The sequence below is a fragment of the Podarcis tiliguerta genome (genome assembly GCF_965153285.1).
Source record: "Podarcis tiliguerta genome assembly, chromosome: Z".
NCBI classification, from domain to species: Eukaryota; Metazoa; Chordata; class Lepidosauria; order Squamata; family Lacertidae; genus Podarcis; species Podarcis tiliguerta.
In genome coordinates, this window is record NC_139553.1 from 1,692,381 (window position 1) to 1,718,316 (window position 25,936).

The 25,936-nt window shown below is 46.4% G+C and overlaps 1 protein-coding gene across 22 annotated transcripts in view; it reads left to right on the forward strand.

Annotated features, from left to right (window-relative positions):
• STRBP (spermatid perinuclear RNA binding protein) overlaps positions 1 to 25,936 on the forward strand; it is a 128,918-nt gene that overhangs the window by 45,806 nt on the left and 57,176 nt on the right. For 12 of the 22 annotated variants that reach the window (XM_083423028.1, XM_083423035.1, XM_083423041.1 and 9 more), the window contains exons 2-3: positions 17,790 to 17,977; positions 20,503 to 20,723. In XM_083423028.1, the coding sequence (XP_083279154.1) occupies positions 17,975 to 17,977; positions 20,503 to 20,723 (224 nt within the window). In that variant the 5' untranslated portion in view covers positions 17,790 to 17,974. Of the gene's footprint in view, positions 1 to 2,673; positions 2,753 to 12,033; positions 12,177 to 17,789; positions 17,978 to 20,502; positions 20,724 to 25,936 lie in introns of those variants that run through there. The other 10 variants (XM_083423021.1, XM_083423032.1, XM_083423044.1 and 7 more) reach the window with 4 other exon arrangements.

The window sequence follows — 25,936 nt, forward strand, 5'->3', positions numbered from 1 at the left end:
CAGGAATAACCAGTGGTGCCGTTGTGTAATTGTGGACTCTGGACATAATGTCATTATGCCGAACCTCCCCCCCCCCCATCTGCCCTAGTTAGATGGTAGAATCATAGAATAGAATCATAGAATCATAGAGTTGGAAGAGACCACAAGGGCCATCGAGTCCAACCCCCTGCCAAGCAGGAAACACCATCAGAGCACTCCTGACATATGGTTGTCAAGCCTCTGCTTAAAGACCTCCAAAGAAGGAGACTCCACCACACTCCTTGGCAGCAAATTCCACTGTCAAACAGCTCTTACTGTCAGGAAGTTCTTCCTAATGTTTAGGTGGAATCTTCTTTCTTGTAGTTTGGATCCATTGCTCCGTGTCCGCTTCTCTGGAGCAGCAGAAAACAACCTTTCTCCCTCCTCTAGGTGACATCCTTTTATATATTTGATCATGGCTATCATATCACCCCTTAACCTCCTCTTCTCCAGGCTAAACATTCCCCAGCTCCCTTAGCCGTTCCTCATAAGGCATCGTTTCCAGGCCTTTGACCATTTTGGTTGCCCTCCTCTGGACATGTTCCAGTTTGTTAGTGTCCTTCTTGAACTGTGGTGCCCAGAACTGGACACAGTACTCCAGTTGAGGTCTGACCAGAGCAGAATACAGTGGTAAAATGTATTATTTCACATGCTTTAAAATGTGATGAGCCAGTCCTGTTGTGTTGGGAGACAATGGCAGGTGCTCCTGATGGCCACAGTGTCCTGCCTTGATGGCACCACTGTGAATCATAGCGATTGTAGCACCTGAGAAAAGTAGAAAGCAGTGCAGGAAAGAAGTTATATGAAACCTGAAAACGGGCTTGGCTTGGCTTATTTTTTTAAAAAATGCTGTGTGTGTGCATGTGCATACGAACCTCATTATTTATCTTGTCCACACCATTTTGAAATGTCTAAAGACAATCCAAAACCTCTGGTTTCTATTAAGGAAGCGTATTTTAAAACATAGTGCAGACATTCAAATCCAATCCAGAAAGTATTTATTTTATTTTTCATTTCATTTTTATGCTGGTTCCAAACCCTGCTTATCTGTACTAAAGGGATGCAGTAGTGGCAGCAGCTGTTTGAATTATTTCCTTGGCTGTCCCTTATTGACTGTATTTTGAACAAGTTGGCACTTCTCTCCCCGTCCCTCTTCTTATCGTTTTGCAAATCTGCATTGGTACCACGGCCCCCTTCCTTGTCTCTCTTAGCTGGTTTAAAGTTTAATGAGCCTTCGCTTAAATGCACTGCTAGCTTGTTAGTTGCTGCCTCAATGATTTTATGCATTTATTTTTTTAAAAAAAGTGGGATGCAAAGGCAAGGGAAGTCAGGGACTCGGAAATACAGTTGGTAACAGGACCTGACACCGGAATCAGAGATTCTTCCACTGCAGCTGATCCTTTCTGTCTGTCCCTATGACAGTTGGTGGTGGTGCGGCTCAAAAACCGTAAGGTGCCGTAATGTGCAAGGACAGCCCTTTTCCTTGCTAGCACGACTGCTGATTTAACCTACTCCTGCATGCCCTTTCGTTAAATATTTTAGTGTATCTGACTGGAGGCAGACCAATCTGTCTCTCAACCCCACCCCACATCGAAAGTGCATTTAAGTGGGCCTGCTGTGCATGATGTGCGTGCTCACCCTGTATTTATGTGTTTATTTATTTGTTTATTTTCTTTGGTAAATGGGTCTCTGTCATGGTTTCCAGAGCCTGTTTAACTGGGGCAATTGAGGGCCAAACGAATCATGTGTGAGTGTCATCGGAGGCAGCAAGCAACACCCATAAACTTCTTCCTGATCAGAGTTGTGGTCCGTCTCCAGCCTGAATTGCTCCATGTCTGGGTTTCTGCAGATTAAGCTGTAGGGCACTAAACCAGAAGCTGAGGATGTGGGGGGGAAAGTGACCTGGGACATCTACACAGAAGTTCTTTCTCAGAGTAACCAGACTTACAGGACGAGGTGAGATGTGAAAGAATTAGGGGGAGGACGGCTGATCACGGGGGTGTTCTGGAAGGCAGTTTCAAGTATACAGGGAAGGAATTGCGATAGGCTAGAGCAGGGGTCAGCAAACTTTTTCAGCAGGGGGCCAGTTCACTGTCCCTCAGACCTTGTGGGGGGGGGGGCAGACTATATTTTGAAGGAAAAAAGTGAACGAATTCCTATGCCCCACAAATAACCCAGAGATGTATTTTAAATAAAAGCACACATTCTACTTACCGTATTTTTTGCTCTATAAGACTCACTTTTTCCCTCCTAAAAAGTAAGGGGAAATGTGTGTGCGTCTTATGGAGCAAATGCAGGCTGTGCAGCTATCCCAGAAGCCAGAACAGCAAGAGGGATTGCTGCTTTCGCTGCGTAGCGATTCCTCCTGCTGTTCTGGCTTCTGAGATTCAATTTTTTTTCTTGTTTTCCTTCTCCAAAAACTAGGTGCGTCTTGTGGTCTGGTGCGTCTTATAGAGCGAAAAATACGGTATGTAAAAACACGCTGATTCCCAGACTGTCCATGGACTGGATTGAGAAGGCGATTGGGCTGATCCGGACCCCGGCCTTAGTTTGCCTACCCATGTGCTAGAGCATGGCCCACTAGTGGGCATTTCAGGATTCCAGGTGGGCGGTAGTGGGTTCTATGGCACAATCTGAATCCTCCTTCCATCGAGAGAGATAAGTGCTCTATTCACACTCGGTGGTTACCAGGAAGTGTGGGCGGGTGCAAGCGCACATGAAAGCACGAACAAGAGTGAGGGTAACACACGGAAGTGTGGTAGCCAAGTTTTAATCCCCCCTTTTGTTTTGCTTATGTTTCTGAGGCACTAAGTGGATATACAGCCTAGGACCCCCATACCTACGGGACCGCCTCTCCTGGTATGCCCCACAGAGGACCTTACAGTCCGCAAATAATAACATCTTGGAGGTCCTGGGCATCAGGGAGATTAGACTGGCCTCGACCAGGGCCAAGGCCTTTTTTGCTGTGGCCCCGACTTGGTGGAATGCTCTCCCACAAGAGACCAGGGTCCTGCGGGATCTGATATCTTTCTGCAGGCCCTACAAGTTGGAGCTGTTCCACCAGGCCTTTGGTCGGGGTTCAGTCTGACTTCGCTTTCCCCCATAAGAACTTGCATGAAAGTGCCCCCCCCCCAACTTTTCTCACAGGCTCATATAAGATCAGTATAAACAGTTAGGCCAGGTGGGCATTAAGGTCCCCATCCCTAATTTGCGGGTTGCCATCTGATTAGATTTCACTTTGATTCTGATTTGATCTTAGGATGTCTTTTAATTGATCGCTTGATTTTATGGTAATATGTTATATATTAAATTTTAGCCGCTCTGAGCCCGGGTTTGGCCGGGGATGGTGGGGTATAAATAAATTTTATTATTATTAATTAATTCATTATTATTATTATTATTACATGCATAAGCAGGGCAGTAGAAAAGTATCCAGTGGCCCTGTCTGTGAATGTGTCCACCTTGTATGGCCAGTGTACCATATAAGGCAGGCATAGGCAAACTCGGCCCTCCAGATGTTTTGGAACTACAACTCCCATGACCCCTAGCACGATAGCAGGGACAGTGTGGTGCAGTGGTTAAGAGTGGTGGACTCGTAATCTGGCGAACCGGGTTCGCTTCCCCGCTCCTCCACATGCAGCTGCTGGGTGACCTTGGGCCAGTCACACTTCTCTGAAGTCTCTCAGCCCCACTCACCTCACAGAGTGTTTGTTGTGGGGGAGGAAGGGAAAGGAGATTGCTGGCCGCTTTGAGACTCCTTAAGGCAGCGGTTCTCCACCTGTGGGTCCCCAGATGTTGGACTACAACTCCCATCATCCCTGAGCTCTGGCCTTGCTAGCTAGGGGTGATGGGAGTTGTAGTTCAGCAACATCTGGGGACCCACAGGTGGAGAAAGGTTGCCTTAAGGGTAGTGAAAGGCAGGATATAAAATCCAAACTCTTCTTCAAGGACAGGCAGAAGCGGAGCAGAGTACTTGTAAAATAGGAGAAAGAGGGAAAAGAAAAGTTATAGGCAGGAGAAGGAGGGAATTGTGGTTGACTAATAATAATAATTGGGCTAACTAGCTCAGCCTTACTTCTGGACATTGCCATAAGGAAGGTAAAAGAACAGAATTTAAAAAAGGAGATGAAAAGGAAAAGGAAGGGGGGAAACTGAAAAAAGGAAGTAAAATAGAAAAAATAGTGGAAAATAGTGGAGGAGAGAAAGCAGGGACAGGCAGAATCATGGTGTTTGGCATGGCTCGTGTTTTGGCAAGTTAAGTTTTGTCAGCTTATAAAGTAAAAGAAAGAAGGAAAAGAAGGAAACAAAGGAGATGGAGAGAATAAAGCGAAAGGAAAAAAGAGACCCCCGCTATATTGATATAATATAAGGAAGGTAAAGAAGAAGAAAGGAAAAGTAGAAAAAGGGGGATTTATTTTTATGGTGACACATAATAAAAATTGCCACCTAATACAGCGTTGTTTTCGATGTTTGTAATAAAAGGGGAAAGGGGGGGGGAAGCACTGTGTGGAGTGCAGATCAAAACATGGTAAGAGTAAAAGTGGTTGTTAAATTGTGCAACAAATTTAGAACCCATGTCTGGAAAAAAGAAATATGCTCTTGGCTATTTACCAGAGTACCTGAAGATGGGTTTTGTTGAAATCTGTTACAAATAAACAGCTTCCAATGTGTTTACTGTGCCACAAGACATTATCTAATAAAGCAATGAAGCCAAGTCGATTTCGAGAACATCTTGCTACAAAGCATTCACAAGATAAAGATAAGCCCATTGAATATTTTCAAGAAATCTATGAAAGATTTCAAAATCGTTCAACAATAGCTGCATCGTTTCAAAAACAACATGCAAAGAATGAGGATGGATTAACTGCAGTTTATCGTGTATCACAATTAATTGCAAAAAGCCATAATATTGGAGAAACTTTGATAATACCCTCTATTAAGAATTTATCTCAACAGTAATGCATCAGGATATACCTGAAGTTTTAAAAACACTCCTGCCCCTTAGTCATAGCACAGTAAAGAGACTCATTGATGAAATAGTGGCTAATGTTGAAAATAAACTTACAGTGGTGCCTCGCAAGACGAAAAGAATCCGTTCCGCGAGTCTCTTCGTCTTGCGGTTTTTTCGTCTTGCGAAGCAAGCCCACTAGCGGATTAGCGCTATTAGCGCTATTAGCAGTTTAAGGGCTATTAACGGCTATTAAAGGCTTAAGGGATTAGCGGATGAGCTGCTAAAAGGCTATTAGCAGCTTAGCGCTTTAGAAAAAGGGGTTGGGGAGCGGAAAAAAACCTCAAAAATCGCAAGACATTTTCGTCTTGCGAAGCAAGCCCATAGGGAAATTCGTCTTGCGAAGCGCCTCTGAAAACGGAAAACCCTTTCGTCTTGCGGGTTTTCTGTCTTGCGAGGCATTCGTCTTGCGGGGCACCACTGTATAGGTATTCTCCAAAATTTTTAATTTTCCATACAATTGGACAAATCTGTCATTGCAGATAATAATGCTCTACTGATGACATATGTCCAGTACCTTGATGAAAACATTGCAAGAAGAAATGCTATTCACTGTCATTCTGATTACAGATACAAAAGGATTATCAATATTTAATGCTGTGAAATCATACTTTGCACAAAATAATATACCCTTGAACAGTATTGTTGCACCATCAATGGTAGGTCACTATTGTGGATTTCTTGCTTACTTGAAGGAGGAAGTGCCAAATGTTTTGTGTATTCATTGTGTTGTGCACAGACAACATTGTAAGAAAACATTAAGTACAAGTTTCCATTCATCATTAAGTATAATAATTAGAGCTGTAAATAAGATCAAATCTAACACCAAAGATAATAGAATGTTTTGACAGCTGTGCCAGGACAATAAGAATAAATTGGATATGGAGAAACGATTTCAAGATACAGTAATACCTCCACGAACGTCCGCCTCGTCTAGCGTCCATCCCGGTGAACATCCACGGCAAACCCGGAAGTACCAGCACAGGTTACTTTTGGGTTTGCCGCTCACACATGCACAGAAGCGCTAAATCGCACTTCGTGCATGTGCAAAAGCGCAAACCATTCTGCACATTGCGCAGACGCAGCAATTTACCCTGTGTCCTTTTGGGCTAGCGGCCGGGGCTCCGGAACAGATCCTGGCCACAAAACGAGGTACGAATGTATTTTGAACTTGAAGGTGCATGACTGGATGATAAATCCTTTTATAGCAAATGTTGCTGAGGTTGATATAACTTGCCAAGAAAAACTATTAGAACTTAAAAATGACGAAGAGAGTAAATGTAATTTCGGCAGTGGTGGATACCAAAAACTCTGGCAAAATAAAAAAATGCCTGCATTATATCCAAACATGTGGAAAATGATATTCAATTTATTGATACCTTTGCCTACCACGTATCTTGTAGAATCAGGCTTCAGTGCTGTTAATCATATTATGAGCAAACAGAGAAACCATCTGAATATCACCGAAAGAGGAGACCTTCATTTGTCCCTTACGAAAATCGAACCAGATATCTCATACTTAGTCTCATAGCATCAGCCTCAAGGATCTCATTAATCGCCAGTTAAAAGTAATTTCGGAGGGACGCAGGTGGCGCTGTGGGTAAAACCTCAGTGCCTAGGGCTTGCCGATCATATGGTCGGCGGTTCGAATCTCCGCTGCGGGGTGAGCTCCCGTCTTTTGGTCCCAGCTCCTGCCCACCTAGCAGTTTGAAAGCACGTCAAAGTGCAAGTAGATAAATAGGTACCGCTTTATAGCGGGAAGGTAAGCGGCGTTTCCGTGTGCTGCGCTGGTGCTGGCTCGCCAGAGCAGCTTCGTCACGCTGGCCATGTGACCCGGAAATGTCTCCGGACAGCACTGGCCCCCGGCCTCTTAAGTGAGATGGGCGCACAACCCTAGAGTCGGACATGACTGGCCCGTACGGGCAGGGGTACCTTTACCTTTAAAAGTAATTTCAATTTATTGTTTCCACATTTAACTTCATAAAGTTAAAAACATTATAAAGGTAAAGGTACCCCTGCCCGTACGGGCCAGTCTTGACAGACTCTAGGGTTGTGCGCCCATCTCACTCAAGAGGCCGGGGGCCAGCGCTGTCCAGAGACACTTCTGGGTCACGTGGCCAGTGTGACATCGCTGCTCTGGCGAGCCAGAGCCGCACACGGAAACGCCGTTTACCTTCCCGCTAGTAAGCGGTCCCTATTTATCTACTTGCACCCGGGAGTGCTTTCGAACTGCTAGGTTGGCAGGCGCTGGGACCGAACAACGGGAGCGCACCCCGCCGCGGGGATTTGAACCGCTGACCTTTCGATCAGCAAGCCCTAGGCGCTGAGGTTTTTACCCACAGCGCCACCTGCGTCCCCCCCAAAAAACAAAAAACATTATAAACATGCATAAAGCAGAAATTAAAAGATAAATTGAAGTACTTTTTTCTTTTAAAAAAACCCTTTGTACTTGTGCTAAAATAATTGAGTTACTGCAGCACTGGTGGGCGGTAAGGAAATTTTACCATCAAGAAAGATGCATTAGTGGGCGGTAGGTATAAAAAGGTTGACTACCCCTGGGAAGATACCAGCTGAGGATTATTCTCTACACAAACCTGAAAAGGCAATTCAGTCTTCTAACCCCAGAGAGCGCCTCTAGAGCTCTCCTGTGAATAAATCACCCTCCCACAACCACTTCAGCTTAAATACTTGCCTCCCTGTGCTGAGAGTTCCCAATAAGCTGGTCAGCCATTGGCGTCTGTTGTTGGTGGACGAGCAGGAGAAGGAGATGCGCATCTGGCAGCCACAAGCAAGCACCCAAGCAGCATGTGTTGGGCATGGCATTGCCCTACTGGGAGCTGCCGCCCAGGCAAACTGCTTCACTTTGCATTTTGGACTCACAGCTGTCCATGGAGGCGCAGGTCAATTCTGTGTCTAGGGCATCTGTCTACCAGCTCCACCTGGTATGCAGGCTGAGACCCTACCTGCCTGCAGACTGTTTCGCCAGAATGGTGCATGCTCTAGTTATCTCCCGCTTGGACTACTACAGTGTGCTCTACGTGGGACTACCATTAAAGGTGACCCGGAAACTGCAACTAATCCAAAATGCGACATCCAAACTGGTGACTGGCCACGTAGACCACATAACACCAGTCCTGAAAGACCTACATTGGCTCCCAGTACGTTTCCGAGCACAATTCAAAGTGTTGGTGCTGACCTTGAAAGCCCTAAACAGCCTCAGTCCTGTATACTTGAAGGAGCGTCTCCACCCCCATCGTTCAGCCCACTCCGAGGGCCAGCTCCAAGGGCCTTCTGGCGGTTCCCTCATTGCGAGAAGTGAGGTTACAGGGAACCAGACAGAGGGCCTTCTCAGTGATGGCACCCACCCTGTGGGACGCCCTCCCATCAGATGTCAAGGAAATAAACAACTATCTGACTTTTAGAAGACATCTGAAGGCAGCCCTATTTAGGGAAGTTTTTAATATTTGAAGTTTTATTCTGTGTAATATTCTGTTGGGAACCGCCTAGAGTGGCTGGGGAAACTCAGCAATATGGGTAGGAAATAAATAAATAAATAAATAAATAAATAAAACCAAAATGTATATGCTTTGAAGCCTTGAAGTATATGTTAAGGATAGACAATATGGTAAGGCGTATGGCAATAAAGAGTAGAGTATTTCAAAAATTGAAGTATGGTACCAATATTTTTATTGTATACACCAAATTAAACGTATTAGCAATTTTTGTTAAAAATGTGCTACTAACAATGTGTCACTTATGTGAATTTATGCTTATGGATATAATAAATAAGTGTTGCCAACCCCCTCAAATGGCGACTAGACATTCTGTTTTGTCGCCCACAACCCAGGTCCCAGGAGCCATTTGGCTCCTAGCTTTTCTATCCCAGTTTCTAACACTGCTTGCTGGCTGTTTTCAAGTTGTGTGCAAGGAAGATTGGATTAACTAAAGTTTAGGGCAGCTCCGAGGACCACGTTAGCCTTCCAGGGGCAGCATGCCAGTAGTGGGTGTGATGAGAGGCAAAGTGGGGGAGCAGCCGTGGATGTGACTCCTTACCTTTGAAGATTAGGTTTTACAGTTATACCTTGGATCCCAAATGCCTTGTGAGTCGAGCGTTTTGGGTCCCCAGCACCACAAACCCAGAAGTGAGTCTTCCGGTTTGCAAACACTCTTTGGTACCTGAATGTCTGACGCGGCTTATGTGACTTCCAGTTGGCTGCAGGAAGCCACGCCTTGGTTTCCTAACATTTTGGAAGTCGAACGGACTTCTGGAATGGATTCCATTGGTACCGCTGTATTTGAACTCCAGAGACTTCTAGACAACTTTCTTTCTTCCATCCAGGCAAGCCAGAGGCATTAGTTCAAAAGCATTTCTGCCAGGAAATAATGGTCAAGGGTGGAAAGCAGGGCCAGTGAGTGGCATGGGAAGGGGACATATTCTGGGAGAGTCCTGAGGGCCAGGTAAAGAGGCTTTGAGGGCCATGTTTGCCCCCCAGACCTGAGATTCCCCACCCCTGGTTTGGAGAGTTCTGTGAACTGCATGGTGGACGATCGTCTTCTCCCACATACTACAAATGCAACCTTTTCCCTTTTGCATATTCTTGTCTTTGTGTCATGTATTCTAGTGATTTCCCTGCGTTTGCATGCACTTGAGGTATTCTGGGGAGGCGAGCCTGTCTAAGGTATGCTCTGGTTCTTATTGCCCTTGCGAGAGTCTTCCTTGCCAGTACCCACTTTTGTCCCAGGGAGAACTGTACATGTGTATACTTTGCAGAATTGTACAAGTGCCTTCAAGAAAGAAAGACAGCAACTGGGTGGCTCCTTTGCAATCTTGGCCACACCTCATGGGCTACAAAATGCCCTTGTGTCCCCCCACTCCCCCACATTGTAGGAAGAGGCAAGGATGATGGTGCTGCATTTAGGTTCAAGGTGATATTGGGAGTGTGGCAGAGTGTCATGTGTGGGAGGTAGAGAGACTGCAGGTGGCAGCATCCTAGCACAGCTGTGCTTGACCTGTAAGGCTTTCTTCTGGAAATGCGGCCAGCTGGTTAAGTCTGATTTTTTTTTAGGCAACCACCACCACAACCAGAGGCTTCTGGCAAGATGCTGGGAGCTTCACCAGCCTGCATCCACACCTGTTTCCTTGCTCTGGAGATATGGGACCCTGGATAAAGGTTTACCATTGGTTGAGGTCTCACACAGGCATGATGACTTATGACCTTACTGACTGGATAGTTTGTTGGTCAGTGTGGTGTTCTGAGAGTCGTTTGGAGTTTGTTAAGAGAGAGCTAGTTAAGATCTGTTTTCTGTTCTTGTATATAGTAACTTAAGGAACACGGGTGGCGCTGTGGGTTAAACCACAGAGCCTAGGACTTGCCGATCAGAAGGTCGGCGGTTCGAATCCCCGTGACGGGGTGAACTCCCGTTGCTCGGTCCCTGCTCCTGCCCACCTAGCAGTTCAAAAGCACATCAAAGTATAAGTACTTAAATAGGTACTGCTCCGATAGGAAGGTAAATGGTGTTTCCGTGTGCTGCTCTGGTTCGCCAGAAGTGGCTTAGTCATGCTGGCCACTTGACCTGGAAGCTGTCTGCAGACAAACGCCGGCTCCCTCGGCTTATAGAGTGAGATGAGCGTGCAACCCCAGAGTCGTTCGTGACTGGACTTAACAGTCAGGGGTCCCTTTACCTTTACCTTATATAGTAACTTGTAGAGTCTGCTGTAAATAATAAACACCTGTAAGTAAACAAGTTACTGGTAGCAGCGTTTTGTTCCTGCTTCGCCCATCCTGCCTGCAACTGATTGCTTTCTGGAACTCTGCATATGCTCTGCTAAGGTCTGGCCAAGGTCCTGCAACAGGTCAAAGTTGCAAAACAGCAACAAGCACTACAGCTGCTGCTCCTTCTGGGAGTGTTAGTACAGGCACTCACAAAGAGCAGTTACTATTCTCCTGAACATTTTGGTGCTCTGCGTAGATTTGCTGGCCTGTGTTTTGGAAGCTTGAGTATGGAAACAGAGGCTGGGATCCAAAGAACTGGTTCTACATGCTTCTCTACAAGCAGTGCTTCCTAGCAACACAGGAAGGTGCCTTTTGCACCAGGCCCGATTAGTGATCCCTCTAGTCTAGTAATTGCCTGCTTCTGACTGACAGGACCTCTCCAGAATCTCCAGCAGAGGTGGGCCTTTCCCTTCACCTGCCATCTGATTATTTTTAATTGGTGATAATGTGATGGAACCCTGGGGCTGTGTGTGTGCAAAGCAGGGGCTGATGTAGGTTACCTGTGTCACAGGGCAAAGTTGTTTTTAGAGCTGAAGGGAATTTCAGTACAGTAGCATGTACTGTGGGAGCTGGAAGGACCCCAGTAGATATACTGGCTGCATTTGGACTTCGTGCTCAGTTGTCCCCCGTGGTTAAGCATTCCATTTGCTTGCTAGCAAGGTATCTTCCCTCTGGTCAGCTCTGCAAACCTTCATTCTGATCTCTGTCTCTCCCCTACCCAGAAAAGAGTTCAATTTACAACATCAGTTCCCAGCACCGAAACTTAGGGCTTCTCAGAGCCGCTCTCTCTCCTGTGACCCAGATGCACAGTTTCCGACTGTGACAGATGCTACCAGAGAGCACCTTGGGCAGAGGCCAGGAATTAAAATTATACTGCAGAAGGAACACAATGCGCTTTCTAATTTTTCAGCTGTGTAGCGAGAGAAGCTACCTGCACAATGTCTTCTATTTTAAACATTTTTGTATGGAGGTGTGGATTTCTTGCTCTGGAGAAGCGTTTTGGGAGAGAGGGATAGATTCCTCAGCTGCCTCAGTCTTAACACAAAGGTGTTTCTTGTAATCTGCTGTAAATGAGCAGTCTCTGCCCAGATACCTTTCTGTTTTTTGTTTCCTTTCTCTCTGCTGGGAGGAAAGGCCGGTTGAACAAGCTCTAACAATGATACCTGTCAAACTCGTCCTCCTTGCTAGCGAAGCACGGAGGTTCTGTAAAGCCGCATTGTTGCTGCACCTCCAAATTAGCCACAGGTTACCGAGTGCAGTTTTCTCAGTGTGACAGCGTTCTGATAAACCAAGGTGTGTTTGTCAGCACTTACAAGCTCCTCTGGGGTTTCCAAAGAAGTCGCTTGAGCTTGGTGCATCCAAGATACTTGACAGAGGTAAGTCTTGAATTCTGGGGTGGGATATGGGCACACCCAGTAATTTAGCAGGAAAGCTTCAAGGACGGCACTGTTGATGGGGAGATGGGATTGCAGGAAAAGAGTAAAACGTATTGCATTCTGGCTGGATGGGTGTCAAAGTAGGAACGAGGCCAGGGAGGAAACCTCAAGCTTTGAGTTAGGGAGTGGGATTGGACATGGCTGCTTTGAGAATCTGCTTGGCAAGCCAAGAACTCTGGTGGTTTCTGAGCAGGAATGACCTATATCAGTGGGGCTTCTGAAAAGGGGTGTTCTCATCCTAAGCATGATCGAGGTGGGTTTGACCTCAGAGTAGCTAGCTTTCCAGCCTATCCCTTGTATGATTTCATTTCACTAGAATTTGAAACTTAATTCCATTGATCTAGTTTTGCCTGCTGGGCGAGCTGTAAATTCTGATTTAGTAAGCAGTGAAGTGGGGTTGAAAGCCTCCAAAGTGGAAAACTTTCTAGTGCTTTGTTGCGGGGGGGGGGGTCGCGCCCTCATTTTATGAGTTCATTAGTAACAATGGGTGGATGTTGCTTACCACACACAAGTAAAATACAAACTTTGTTTGCTAAATACAAAGTAAAGTAAACATGCTTAAACTAGGTCATTCCATAGGATATAAGAAAAGTTTTCAATGTAAACTGAAAATGTTTGCTTTTGCATTTTTGGCATATTTGCGTTTTTCTCCGTAAAGCCCACGTCACTGTAGGCTGCACTCTGCATGCGCAGTGCATTTTAACATTTTCATCCTGCGCACCCCACATCAGTCTTCTTACTAGGGGGTAAACAAGCCACAAAGGGTTTAACTTAGTGTGATTCCAGAAATCAGAATTGTCGATTCCATTATCAGGCAGCTCATTCTCCTTAAGCCTCCACCAATGGTTGAAGGCTGACTAGTGGTCAGTATTCGTTAGGGAGAAATAAGCCTTGATTCCAGGTCCATCTGTGACACTAAATCCGGGGTGTGAAACCTCAGGCCAGGGGCCAAATACATCCCTATAAGCCTCTCTGTCTGGCCCCTGAGACTCTGCATTCCCATTCAGCATCACTCACTCTCCCTAGGCGACACACCAGCCCTACTTAATGCCCCTCTTGAGTGTTTTGGCTTGGCTTGACTGTGTCCTTGAACCTCTGCTTATGCCCCTTGGTTGTCTGGATGGAGGGCAGAGGGGTGTGTGGGTGGGTGCAGAAACTGGCCTGCTGCACAAAGGTAACATTTACATTCATTGCTCTGCCTGCTACTGGCCTGTGGCACCCAGAAGGATGTGCTTCTTCCTAAACCATGGTTTCATGGCTTGGCATCACTGCTGTTTTGGCTGCACTGTAATTATGCAATGAAACTACAAATGTTTTTGTATGGATGGCAGTAGCCAGTTTTATTAAACTGTATTGGGGGTGTGGGTAGGGGTGTGATGTGATAGCAAAGTTAGGGCTAGGAGCTTAGTTGCTCTTCCCCACCCCTGTTTTTGGTGCCAGGTCAGAGAATCACAGAATAGTATAATAATAGAATTGTAGAATTGGAAGGAACCTTGGGCTCTGGGAGTTGGCTCCTGTGAGAAGGGTCATCTGCAATGAAGGAATGCAGGTGCTGACCTTTAAAGCCCTAAACAGCCTTAGCCCTGTATACCTGAAGGAGCGTCTCCACCTCCATTGTTCAGCCTGGACACTGAGGTCCAGCGTTGAGGACCTTCTGGTGGTTCCCTCACTGCGAGAAGTAAAGTTACAAGGAACCAGACGGAGGGCCTTCTTGGTAGTGGCGCCCGCCCTGTGGAATGCCCTCCCTTCAGATGTGAAGGAAATAAGCAGTTATCTTATCTTTAAAAGACATCTGAAGGCAGCCCTGTTTAGGGAAGTTTTTAATATTTAATGCTGTATTGTTTTTAACACTCGATTGGGAGTCATCCAGAGTGGCTGGGGAAACTCAGTCAGATGTGTAGGGTATAAATAAATTATTATTATTATTATTATTATTATTATTATTATTATTATTATTATCATCATCTTATTATTATTATTATTATTATTATTATTATTATTATTATTATTTTGCCCAACATGGGGCTCAAACTCACAACCCTGAGATTAAGTCCCAGGGATGTCAAAACTTAACTTATTTGCCATTGCATTTTATGAAAGTTAACATAAGGAGAGCCAAAATCCTATCTGGTCCAACATCCTGTTACCACACTGGCCAGTCGGATTCATGTGGGACCTGAGTTCAGCAGCACCTGTCTCCATCTGCAGTACCCAACAAAAGAGCCATGCTGTCTCTGGCACTTGAAGCAGAACATAGACATCATGGCTAGTGGCCACTTCTGGCTCCGCCCTCCGCGGATTTGTCTGAACCTCTTTAAAATACATCCACGTTGATCGTCTTGTGGAGCAGAGTCTGTCATTTAGGTGTGCGCTGTGCGAAGAAGCACTTTCTTTTGCGTGTCTTGAGTCTTACGACAATTAAGTTTCATTTGAATGGCTCCACAAGGTTATACACACAGGTCCTGCTATCCTGGTGCTCATTTATATGAAAATTCACTTATCCATACACAAGGAATTGGTAACCTCACTATACACACCACAGATCAAGATATCCAGGCAGCTGGACCTGCGTGTAGTACTGCAAACAGATAAGCAGCCTTAAACAACCCTTACTTTTTGTGTTTTGCTGGTCTGTGGCACCCGTTTCGTTAGAAGCCATAGTGAGAAGGAGGGAAGGAGATGGGATAAATAAGAGAGCACTTATTCCTCCCTTGTTTGCCTTCTGCAAGGTTTCAGGGGGTTTCCCCGGTTTTATTCAATCATTTTGGGGTGGTCAGAAACATATTAGAAATTTCCACATAGGAATCAATGGGAATTGTTGGCTTGTTATGCAATTGCTTGCCTAAAACACAGTTTCCCGACACTGTGATTGGATGGAGGGACCTGCGTGTCACTTTAATGGGGAGGAAAATGTCTCTTTCAACACCATGCACAATCTTAAGACACCTCTTACATTATACCCCTTCTTGCTTGCTCCCCACCCCATAACTAACCCTCCCCACAAAAATGGTTTCTGCCTTTCCTCAAAGGGAAGTTGCTCCAGCTCTGGATCCTTGCTAAACAACAATCCTTTCTGAAGTGAGGAGGCCAGAGCTGTGCACAATGTTCCATGCGCAGCCGCACCATAGATTTGAATAGCGGTGCTGTGATATTGGCGGTTTTATTTTCGATTCCTTTCCTAATGATTCCCAGTATGGAATTCTCCCTTTTTGCAGCCGCCTGCACTCTGTGCTGACCTGAATATGAAATAATTATCCATTGGGTTGCTGTCTATCAAACCGTCTCTCTTGCCCTATCCCCCAACCCTTTATTTGAGGTAATAAACTTCTGCTTGGCACCAACAAGGGGATGGTGTGTGTGTTTTTTTTGGGGGGGGGTGTGATTTGAAAGCAGGCAACGGCACTCTTTGGCGGTTGGACCACGACTGGGAATAATCAAACCATTGTACCCACCAAGAGAGAGACAGAGAGTGCCAGGGCATGCCAAGGCAGGGCATAGAGGATCCCAGCAATTAAATGGGGGGGGGGGGGAGGCGGCGGCAAATGACATATTTAGACAGAGCGAAACAGAATTGACAAACAAGCAAAGATAATTGCAACTTGCAAACCTCCCGGACAAAATCCAGCAGTTCTGCAGAAAAACATACATTTGCAGACTTCCCAGCTGTAAATGGGGCAGGAGGGGCAGGGGGGGGGGGAGAAAAGAGAAGGCAGATGTGAGGACCAAGTAGGGTAGATGAGAAAGGTTAGGAATGTGTTCTCTGGAAATGCACGGCTTTTACAGATAAAACAGGCATCAGGTTATAAGGATGCAAACGAAATTCGAGAATCTGTGCTTCCCTTTCGCCATCATTCTCAGGGTCATTCCTTCGGCAGGTAGAAGCCCTTTGATGAGAAAGGCCAGGTGTATGTTGCAAATATGTACATGAACATCTGTCATAGATGCTTTAGTTTATATTTCTGCATTGCAGGTGGTTAGACTAGATGGCTCTTCCCAGGGGCGTAGCGTGGGGGGTGCAGGGGGGGCCGGCCGCACCGGGCGCAACATCCGGGGGTTAGGGTTAGGGGGCGCAAATCCACGGGTTAGGGGGCGCAAATTACTTGCCTTGCCCCGGGTGCTGACAACCCACGCTACACCACTGGCTCTTCCAACTCTACAGTTTGATTCAGCGCGTATCATTTATATCGCCACCTTTTCTCCAAAGAGCTAATAGTGATGGATGTACTTCCTCCCCCCCCACCCTTTTTATCCTCACAACCACCTTGTGAGGTAGGGTAAACTGAGAAGTGGTGTCTGGGCCCCTTGGGTTTCATGACTGAATGATGATTTGAACCTGGGTCTCCGGGTCCTCGTAGAGAGCTCTAACCACTAAGCCACACTGAATCCCACGAGGATACTCTGGTGGCATATAATAGGTAAGAATAAAATTAAGCAGGCCACAAAAAGTGCTCCACTAAAACAAATTTCTAAATAAAACGTTGAATTTATTTGAAAATAACATTTAAACTGCACTAAGTGCACTTTATTGATTCTTCCCCTGCTCCTTCCCTATGAAATATTTCAGTTCAGCAGTTTTTTTCCTGTTGGTGGTGGTGGTGGGGAATTCAGATATTTATGCAGCGCATGACATTAATATAAAATACTTTGTTGTTGTTAGTTTTGTTTACTGAGCAGAAGTCAAACAAACATGCCAGATCTGATCTCCCATTGATTTTAGGGCAGCAGAAATTTCCGCTGAACATTTCTCATACTCGGAATGTGTTTTCCTGAATAACCGCACCACTGAAGCTTAGGGGGTAGGCAGTGCTGGAAATTCTCTGGGCTGGCTAGGGTTGGCAAAGGAGGCTCATAGTGGCTTGCGTCTTCCGTGGGGGCTTCTGTTTTTCACAAAGCAGCATAGCTTCTGCTCCCCCCTAAACCTCCCCCACCCCATATTTCAGATTTGTTTCCAGTGGTGTGTGAAAGTATGGGACGTTGCGTTGCTTGAAAATTAGACATTCAAATTAAGAGTTCCTAGAGGCCAGACTAAAAAATATATATGGTATGATTTTGTGATGTAAGGAACATTCACAGTCTCCATCTCCACAGCCTTTAAGTGGATTTTGATGATTTGAGTTCTGTTGGTTTCCATACACCCTTCATAGCGTTTCCAGTTCCCTAGACCCCAAAATGGAAAAATGGGACAGAATGTTCAGAAATTGATTGAGATGCTTGCTGGATGTACCGGTACTTACCAGAGTAGATCACTCATGCAGGATGTTTATTATGCACATGCCCGGAAAGTCAACTTCAAGTTTTATTTCTTACAGTTAACTTTTCTTTTTTTATACAGTTGGTATTAAACTGTTTCTTACTTTCCTGTATGCTGAAAATCAATTTTTAAAAAGTTACTTGAAAACACAGTGTGGCTTCTGTTCCCCCCATGGGCCTCCCCCCCCCCCGCCCCCCATATTCTCACATTCCGGATTTGTTCCCAATCTCTCACCACTTTCGACTTCAGCTTTCTGTTTTTATGAAACACGCCCCTCCTCCTTCTCTGTGCTTTTTTTGCAGGTGTGCTGCAGAGTCTGACTTCTGGAGCATTGCACCTGCGTGACCTCCTGAGCCGTCAAGCGACTGAGAGGCTTATGAGGAGGTTCTGGCAGGCGAAACAGTGCCTAGCGAAGACACCCCGGAGGAGGGAGAAGGAGAAAGAGGAAGGGGAAGGGTACCAGAGCTGAAGCTTACTGTAGCCAGCCATGGTAGGTCCCCATGGCTGCAGGCGCTGGGGCAATGAGCAGGCAGGAAGGAGGCTATGGGAAGACTTCCTCCCTCTCTCCCTCTCCCTTCCTGGCCTGCCAGCAGACTTGCCAAAACAGCTTCCGGGGGAGAAGGAGGAGATGCTGCTGAGTTAAAAGGGAGGTGGTCTGGCACCACTCTCAAGCAGAGCAAAACGTTCTTTGATTTATGGCTGGGGCATCATCAAAACCCAGGGAGCACGGAGGCTGCAGTCTATGAATTATTGAGTGAAGGCATGGGGGGGGGGGGGAGAGAACGCTCAAGAATAACGTGACTCTTTTTTTTGCTGGAAGTGGCACCAGCTATCTTGCTTGAGAGAGTGGCTCAGGCGACCTTGAACTCTGCTGGGTTGTATAACCAAATGCTGATGTTCTCAGCCCAGTCCAGCCCTTCCCCTGCCCTTCCGCAAGGTGAAACCCCTGCTGTGGGCTTGGAACGTGGGCTTCCAAACTCACCTGCCCAGGCACAGGGATTCCAGGGATGCTGCTTTTGGTCCCCACTCCTCCTTACCCCTTTTTGGTTGTAGAGTGCCGAGAGAGAGGAGAAAGACAGCTGTGCCGCCCTGTACTTGAACTATTGCGATGTTCTTTAAAATCTATTTTGGACCAATGGCTGCCGAGCAGGAGGGGGTGTAGGGCTGGTGGCACACTCACAATTAATGAATTCCTGCTGGCCAACTGATGGGAGAGCATCCCAAGCCTATTGATTTCTTCTGTGCTCCTCCAAATGTTATTGCTAAGAGACAGAGTGGAAGGAAGGAAGGGAAAAGAACATGTTTCAGGTGCCAGTTCAGAAGCAAATGGGAGACAGAGTTTCAGGAGGATTTATTGCCTGCCAGTGCATCTGAGTCAGAAGCAGCCTGGAAACCCATGAGCCATAGGGCAATGGAGTGGAGCTTTTCATTGCTCTGGTGCCCTTCTGCTTCCCCTCTTCTCCTGTGGGTGGCGGAGGCAGGAGAGGGAGGGTAGCTGAGCGCCAGGAGGGGCACTGCTGAGAGGGGTCGCTTCCTCTTCCTCCTCCTCCAAATCTTGTGGGGATGAAGACTGAACAATTCTGGACTTGCATTTGCTTAAGGATAGGTGGTGCTGTGGGTTAAACCACAGAGCCTAGGGCTTGCCGATCAGAAGGTCGGCGGTTTGAATCCCCGCAACGGGGTGAGCTCCCGTTGCTCGGTCCCTGCTCCTGCCAACCTAGCAGTTCGAAAGCATGTAAAGTGCAAGTAGATCAATAGGTACTGCTCTGGCGGGAAGGTAAATGGCGTTTCCGTGCGCTGCTCTGGTTCGTCAGAAGCGGCTTAGTCATGCTGGCCATATGACCCAGAAGCTGTACGCCGGCTCCCTTGGCCTAAAGAGAGAGATGAGCGCCGCAACCCCAGAGTTGGTCATGACTGGACCTAACGGTCAGGGGTCCCTTTACCTTTACTTATAGAGTCCTCCAGGATTGGGTCAGGGGCCTATCTCAGGCTTTCCTAACCTGGTTCCTCCCAGATATGGTTGGTTGGATCAATCACATCCCATTATCTTTAACTATTGCCCATGCCAGCTGGGGCTGGTGGGAGCTGGGACTCCGACCAACAAAATCTGGAGGGCACTAGGTTGGGAAGGACTGGCCTGTGCAGTCCAGCATCCTGTTTCCAAGAGTGGTCAGCCAGATCCACGCAAGAAACATCAAACAGGACAAGGAGACACTTGCATTCTCCTGCTGCCGTTCCCCAGTCTATGGCAGTCAGAGGAAGACTGTCTCTGGACATTTGGTGATCATAACCAATTGCTGCTGGTAGACCACCAGCACCTCCGCTTCTTCCAGTGCATTATTAAACTCACTCCCATGGGAGGCAATGAGGGCCACCTACTTGGATGGCTTTAAAAGAGAAGTGGACAAATCCATGGAGGAGGAAGAGAGGGCTGTCAATGTTTGCTAGTCATTTACCTCCACAGTTGGAGGCGCATTCAGATCAGTGGTCAGACTTGGGATAAGGTAGCTCCTTACTGCTAGTTCTTAGGGAACATAAGAGGAGGCCCACTCTTTCAAGCCAGTGGCCCATCTAGACCAGCATCCTGTTCCCACAGTGACTACTCAGATGCCCCTGTGGGGAACCCCAAGCAGGACCCAAGCACAAGAGCACTCTCCCTTCCTACATCTTCTTCCAGTCACTGGTATTCAGAAGCATTGCTGCCCCTGGCTGTAGAGGCCTAGCATAGCCAACATGGCCAGTAGACATTGGCTTTGAGATTCCATTTGTTTGTTTCTTTTGGTTTTAAAGCAGACTTCACAGGTTTGAACAGGTGTTGTGCCTCCTTCTGATAGGTTTGTCTGCTGACATTGGGACAGAAGTGTGATGCCCTAAAATGCCCAGCAGGTTTGAGTCAACCATCCCTTTTTCAAATAATACCCTCATCCTCTCATTTCATAAAAGAAGAGCTGTTGACAACTTCTTCTGCCTCCTCCCACCTTCTTTCTCCCTGTTATTTCCTAACCCTCTCAACAGAGATCCATCCGATCGTTTGCCAACGATGACCGGCACGTGATGATGAAGCACTCAACCATTTACCCGTCTCCAGAAGAACTCGAAGCTGTCCAGAACATGGTTTCCACAGTGGAGTGCGCCCTCAAGCAGGTCTCCGATTGGATGGATGAAATGAGCAGGTCCAGCAGGGCCGAGGGCAGCATGGACAGCAAGGAGGAGCCTTCAGATGTGGGCAGCGGCAAGTGAGTGGGTTAAAATGCACTCCCTAAAAGGGCTAAGGTTTATTGAAGCCTCATTCGTTAATCTGCTTTATATTCAGAAAATAATTCAAGTGGCGTAAATAAAAATATGAAAACATGCAATATAATATAATCGTATATATATATAGTGTATTATATTGTATTATGTCATATCTAATGTATAATAGGTAATATAATATGTTATTACAGTTGGATCCCTCTTTCTGAATGCTCACTTTGCGAAAATTCACTTATCTGAACATGAGGAATTGGTACTCAAAGCTCGTTATACACACTGCAGATTCAGATATCCGAACAGTGAACATTTTTATTCCTTTCTTGCTTGTTTTTTGCTGGTTAGCTGAGGACCTGTACTGATCTGTACTTTAGTAAGGTTTCGGGGAGTTTTTCTGGGTTTTTCCAGTTGGTTTTTTTGGTTTTCGCGGGGGGGGGTCAAAATGTGGGTCAACATGATGGGGAGAGCACTTGTATGTTTAAAGCTCTTGAGAGTTCCTTAACTATTAGAGCTGTAAAGTGTGTCCCTTGAGTGGAATCCGAAACTGCTGGTTCTCCAAATCTAGGAATTATTTCAAGTAGTTTCTTGACCACTTTCTGAGCTGTACAGTTGCGGCATGGGAATGCCTAAACAAATCCAGCAAGTTGGTCCACAAACACCAATATATGTTTGTATCTGTTACTGGGTGGTAATTCTGCAGTCCACTGACAGTCTTTCCATTGGGTACTGGGCCCATGGGCGACCTCCTATTGGTGTGGGGGGCGGGCGGTGTCGGTCCCTTTCCTACCGTGTGCGATTGCTGGCAAACATCATAGCTATAGACTATAGAGTGTGCCTGCATGAACAGCCCTCAAGCCACTGTAGTCCTCGCCATCAGGTGAGCCTCACTTCCCATTTGGGCTTTGGAATGTAATTCTTTCAGTAAAAGTCTGAGAAGGGGTGTAGTCACCAAGAAACAACCATCTCGAAAAAGCCCACCGACCACCCAACAATTCATCACCTTCTTCCCTGTTTGTGAATATGCTGGTGGTTCTCTGGGAATAGGATATTGTGTGATAGTGGGCAAGCGAGTTGCCATCTTTGAGGCCTTCTTATTCCCTTCTGTATTGGCACATTTCCCATGTGCTAATAGGAGCATTACTGCTATTTTTGCTGGCAAGAGCAGTGCCTCTAATAGAGCAATGATCTGCTCACCATGGGCTCCATGCTGCCCTGAGGCAGTTACAAAACCCCGCTCTTTCTATAAAAGTCAGTGGGCATGTACCACGTTATAAGCATACGTGCTATCTGTGTAAATGTCAGCCGGCTTTCGCTCTGCCAATTGAAGGGCCTTAGTGAGAGCTATCAGTTCTGCCATTTGTGCTGAGTATTGTGAGGAAATTCTTTCCTGGTGTAGAACCTCTTCCAGTGTGACCACTGCAAAGCCTGAATGTCCTCTGCCATCCAACATGTGACTGGACCCATCAACAAACATCTCCATTTCAATGTTTTCCAATGGAAAATCCTGTAAATTGGGATGTACCACTATCTTTTCATTCAAAACCTGTACACAATCATGGGCTTCCAAGCTTCTGGTAGTTGGAAGGAGGGAGGCTGGGTTCACTGTGTTTACCCACCTAAATGTCACATTTGGGTTGGTGAGCAAGGCAACCTCATAGCGTGACTGCTGCCCTGGGTGTAACAGTTTTCCCCCATCAGTTCCTAAGATCTGAGGGATTCCATGTGGGGCTCAAACCTCTATCTCATCGCCCAAAGTTATCTTGTTAGCCTCTTCTACTAGTAAGCTAGAAGCTGCCACCACTCTCAAACATGCCAGCCAGACTTTACTACCAGGTCCAGATTCTTTGAATAATATCCCACCATCCTCCAGGCTGGGCTCCATCGTCATATCAGGACCCCAGAGGCCACTCCTTTTGCTTCGTGTACATTTAGACTAAATCAGGCATGTCCAAAGTCCGTTTCGGGGGTCTGGAGTAAAATCCAAAAAAAAACCTCAACAACTTTGGTCGGCCCTCACAGCCCTTCACTTCATTAAATCTGGCCCTCTTTGAAAAAAGTTTGGACACCACTGGTCTAAATGGTTTATAGGGGTTTGGAAGTGCCAGCACAGAGGAGACACAAGAGCCTGCTTCAAAGCAAGAATAGCATTTTTCATTTCCTTATCTTTTGCTCCATTTGTTCCTCTTGATTTCTGCGTCATACCTACCAACCTTCTTCTACATTCTCATTTTTTTACAAAAACACAATAATTATTTTTATTAATTTTCCAAATTATTACAAGTCAAACCAAATTACTTTAATTTAATACAATTTCTTAAAATCGGGTTTCCCACTCCTGTTGCATCATATGTCCAATATATCCCCCCATAGCTGCTTCATTTCTTATTTAGTCTCTCTCTCTCTCTCTCTCTCTCTCTCTCTCTAATCCATCAGGGCTTTGTATGCCTGGCCCAGTCGTGTAATGGCAAAGGTGTTGCATGCTAGCAGAATGGTGCTCTGCTGCATTTTGCACCAGTTGCAGCTTCCAGACCTCCCACACAGCATGCAATGCAACAATCCAGTCTTGAGGTTACTCCTAAGTAGGAAACTTGTCTCTAGGGTAGAAGTTGGGAACCTGTGGCCCTCCAGCCCCAGCCAGCATGGCCTGTGGTGAGAGACCTTGGCTGCTGTAGTTCTGTAGCATCTGGGTTTCCCCACTGTACTCATCCCTGCTCCACGGCTTGATTCAAGGATTTTTGAGAGTTGATCCCTTTCCCATTTCTACACTGTACACCTATTACACCAGAGTAGTCAATGGTGCCAGAAGTGGTCCAGCAACACCAGGAGGGCACTACGTTGGATGAGGCTGCCTTAGTGAACTGTGAGTTCTGAAGACCAAGTTGGTACTCATAAAGCTTTGAGCCTCCAGTTGTTGTCAGACCCTGACTCCCACCATTGCTTACCATTGGCCATGGTAGCAGGAGCTAATGGAAGTTGGAGTCCAGCAACATCTGGAGAACCTAAAGCTTTGTGATGATCAGGGGACCAGCAGCTCTGTAGGAAACAGCTCCCTCTGTACTGCTGAGGTCTTCCAAGCCAGGATTTTGATTGATCCAAAGGAAGAAGATTTGAAGTTTGCTGTTGGCCTTCTCCCAGGATTGCCTAGAAATGAGCGGCTGGTGGGACAAGAGGACTCATTGCCTGATCTTAATCTAGCTGCCCACTGGGGTCGTAAGGAGAGGTCATTGCCTGAGGACATCCCCTTCCCCGATTTACGAAGGAATGGAGCATCCGTCTGCCTTTCCTCTTGCAACGAGACTCCTGCAGCTGCCAACTTAGGAGTGTGCTGGGGTTAAATAAGGCAAGGCACTAATGCTGAAAGGGGACTGAGTTTGGAAGGATCACTCCGTATCGTTTGCAGTTCAGCTGCTGGAGCTCCCTACTAGCAGAAAGAATTAACAAGTGCAGTTAAGCCCCTGTATCTGCTGAGGCATGTGGATTTGCTCCATGCCAGGTTAGCAGCCGTGGGTGAGCTTAAGAACCATGTCTCATTTAGCTGGGAGGGATAGCCTCTGCTACGAGAAGGGAGTTGTGAATCCATTGTGATGACAGATTGTGTGCAAAACATATGTTGCCGTGTGTCCGTGTCTGTTTCTTGTAGCTGTGCCAGTTTCTGACTCTCTAGCCCTGTACTGGCTGTTTGGAAAACAGCTGGAACAACTGCTTGTGTTTTCACGTGCCTCTGCTTTTCAGAAAGTAAACAGACTTGGGACTTGAAGGCTGCAGCGAACATTTAGCGTAGAAAGCCGTGCATGTGCGCGTGTGCACAAATGGAAGAGTGAGAGGAGGAGAAGAGATAGACGGGTAATCACTTGAAGCAAATTATCTATACTTAAAAGAGAAGATTGATTTGGTAACGGCTGCCTAAGAGGTCTCAGAACACCGTTTCGCTGCTCTGCGTCTCTGGCCTGCTCAACTTGTAATTAATGATGCTTATGTTAAACAGTCAAAAGCTGTGTGTTTGTGTATTAATATTTTAAAATGCATTTCCTCCTTGCCAGCCCAAAGTGTTTGCATGGTGTTTGATTAGTGTAAGCGGGTGCCTGGGCAGTATCTGCAGAGCTGAGTCTGCAAATCAATGTTTTGTGGTTGCAGTGCTGCACCAGCTCTGTGTGTGTGTGTGTGTGTGTGTGTGAGAGAGAGAGAGAGAGAGAGAGAGAGAGAGCGCGCGCGGGAGAGCATATTAATAGAACTACACCATCTGACTATTTCCCTTAATGCTTCCCAAACTTTTGATGCCTGGGGGGAATCTTTTGAGGTCAGATTCAGAGGCACATTTGCACTCAAAATGTTGCATGTCTTTCGCCAACAATAATAAATTTTAAGATCCTTTTAAAGCAAAATACTGTACAGTAATAAACATTTTCAGAACAATGTGGAGGCATCCTCCTTTCACTTGTGGGATATCCCAGCTACCGTATTTTTCGCTCTATAAGACACACCAGACCACAAGACACACCTAGTTTTTGGAGGAGGAAAACAAGAAAAAAAATATTCTGAAACTCAGAAGCCAGAACAGCAAGAGGGATCACTGCGCAGTGAAAGCAGCAATCCCTCTTGCTGTTCTGGCTTCTGTGATAGCTGCACAGCCTGCATTTGCTCCATAAGACGCACACACTTTTTAGGAGGGAAAAAGTGAGTCTTATAGAGCAAAAAATATGGTAATAACTGCCATTTCTCAGTCTGGTCCAGGCTGTCGGGGCTTTGGAAGGGAACTGTGCTTTCCAGGCTGGTGTGATTTCCTCACTGCCCATCCCAGGAGAGTGCGCTGCCTCTTGGAATTGTGTTGGACCCTTTTGGCTGCCCATGTATTGGCAGACTGGGGGGGGGGGGGTGAGGGGAATTGATGCTGTATGGGGCCTCCTGTATCCAACACTGCATCTTGACTTCTGTAGAGCATGCTTTTAGTCCCCGTTGTGGCATAAAAATATTTCCTAGAGTAATGGTTTTTAGTTAAAATCACTCCTTTGTGTTTGATCCTGTTTAAGTCCTGCAAGTATACTTCACACAATGCGCGACCATTACTGTATGAAGAAGAACCTTGTTGAATCAGGCAAAAGGCCCAGCTGTTCCTTAGTAGATCTACTGGGAAGGCCAAAGAACATCAATATCTGGTACTCTGGGAGGAAGGCTTTCTCTGAAAAGGGAGGGGTCATAGCTC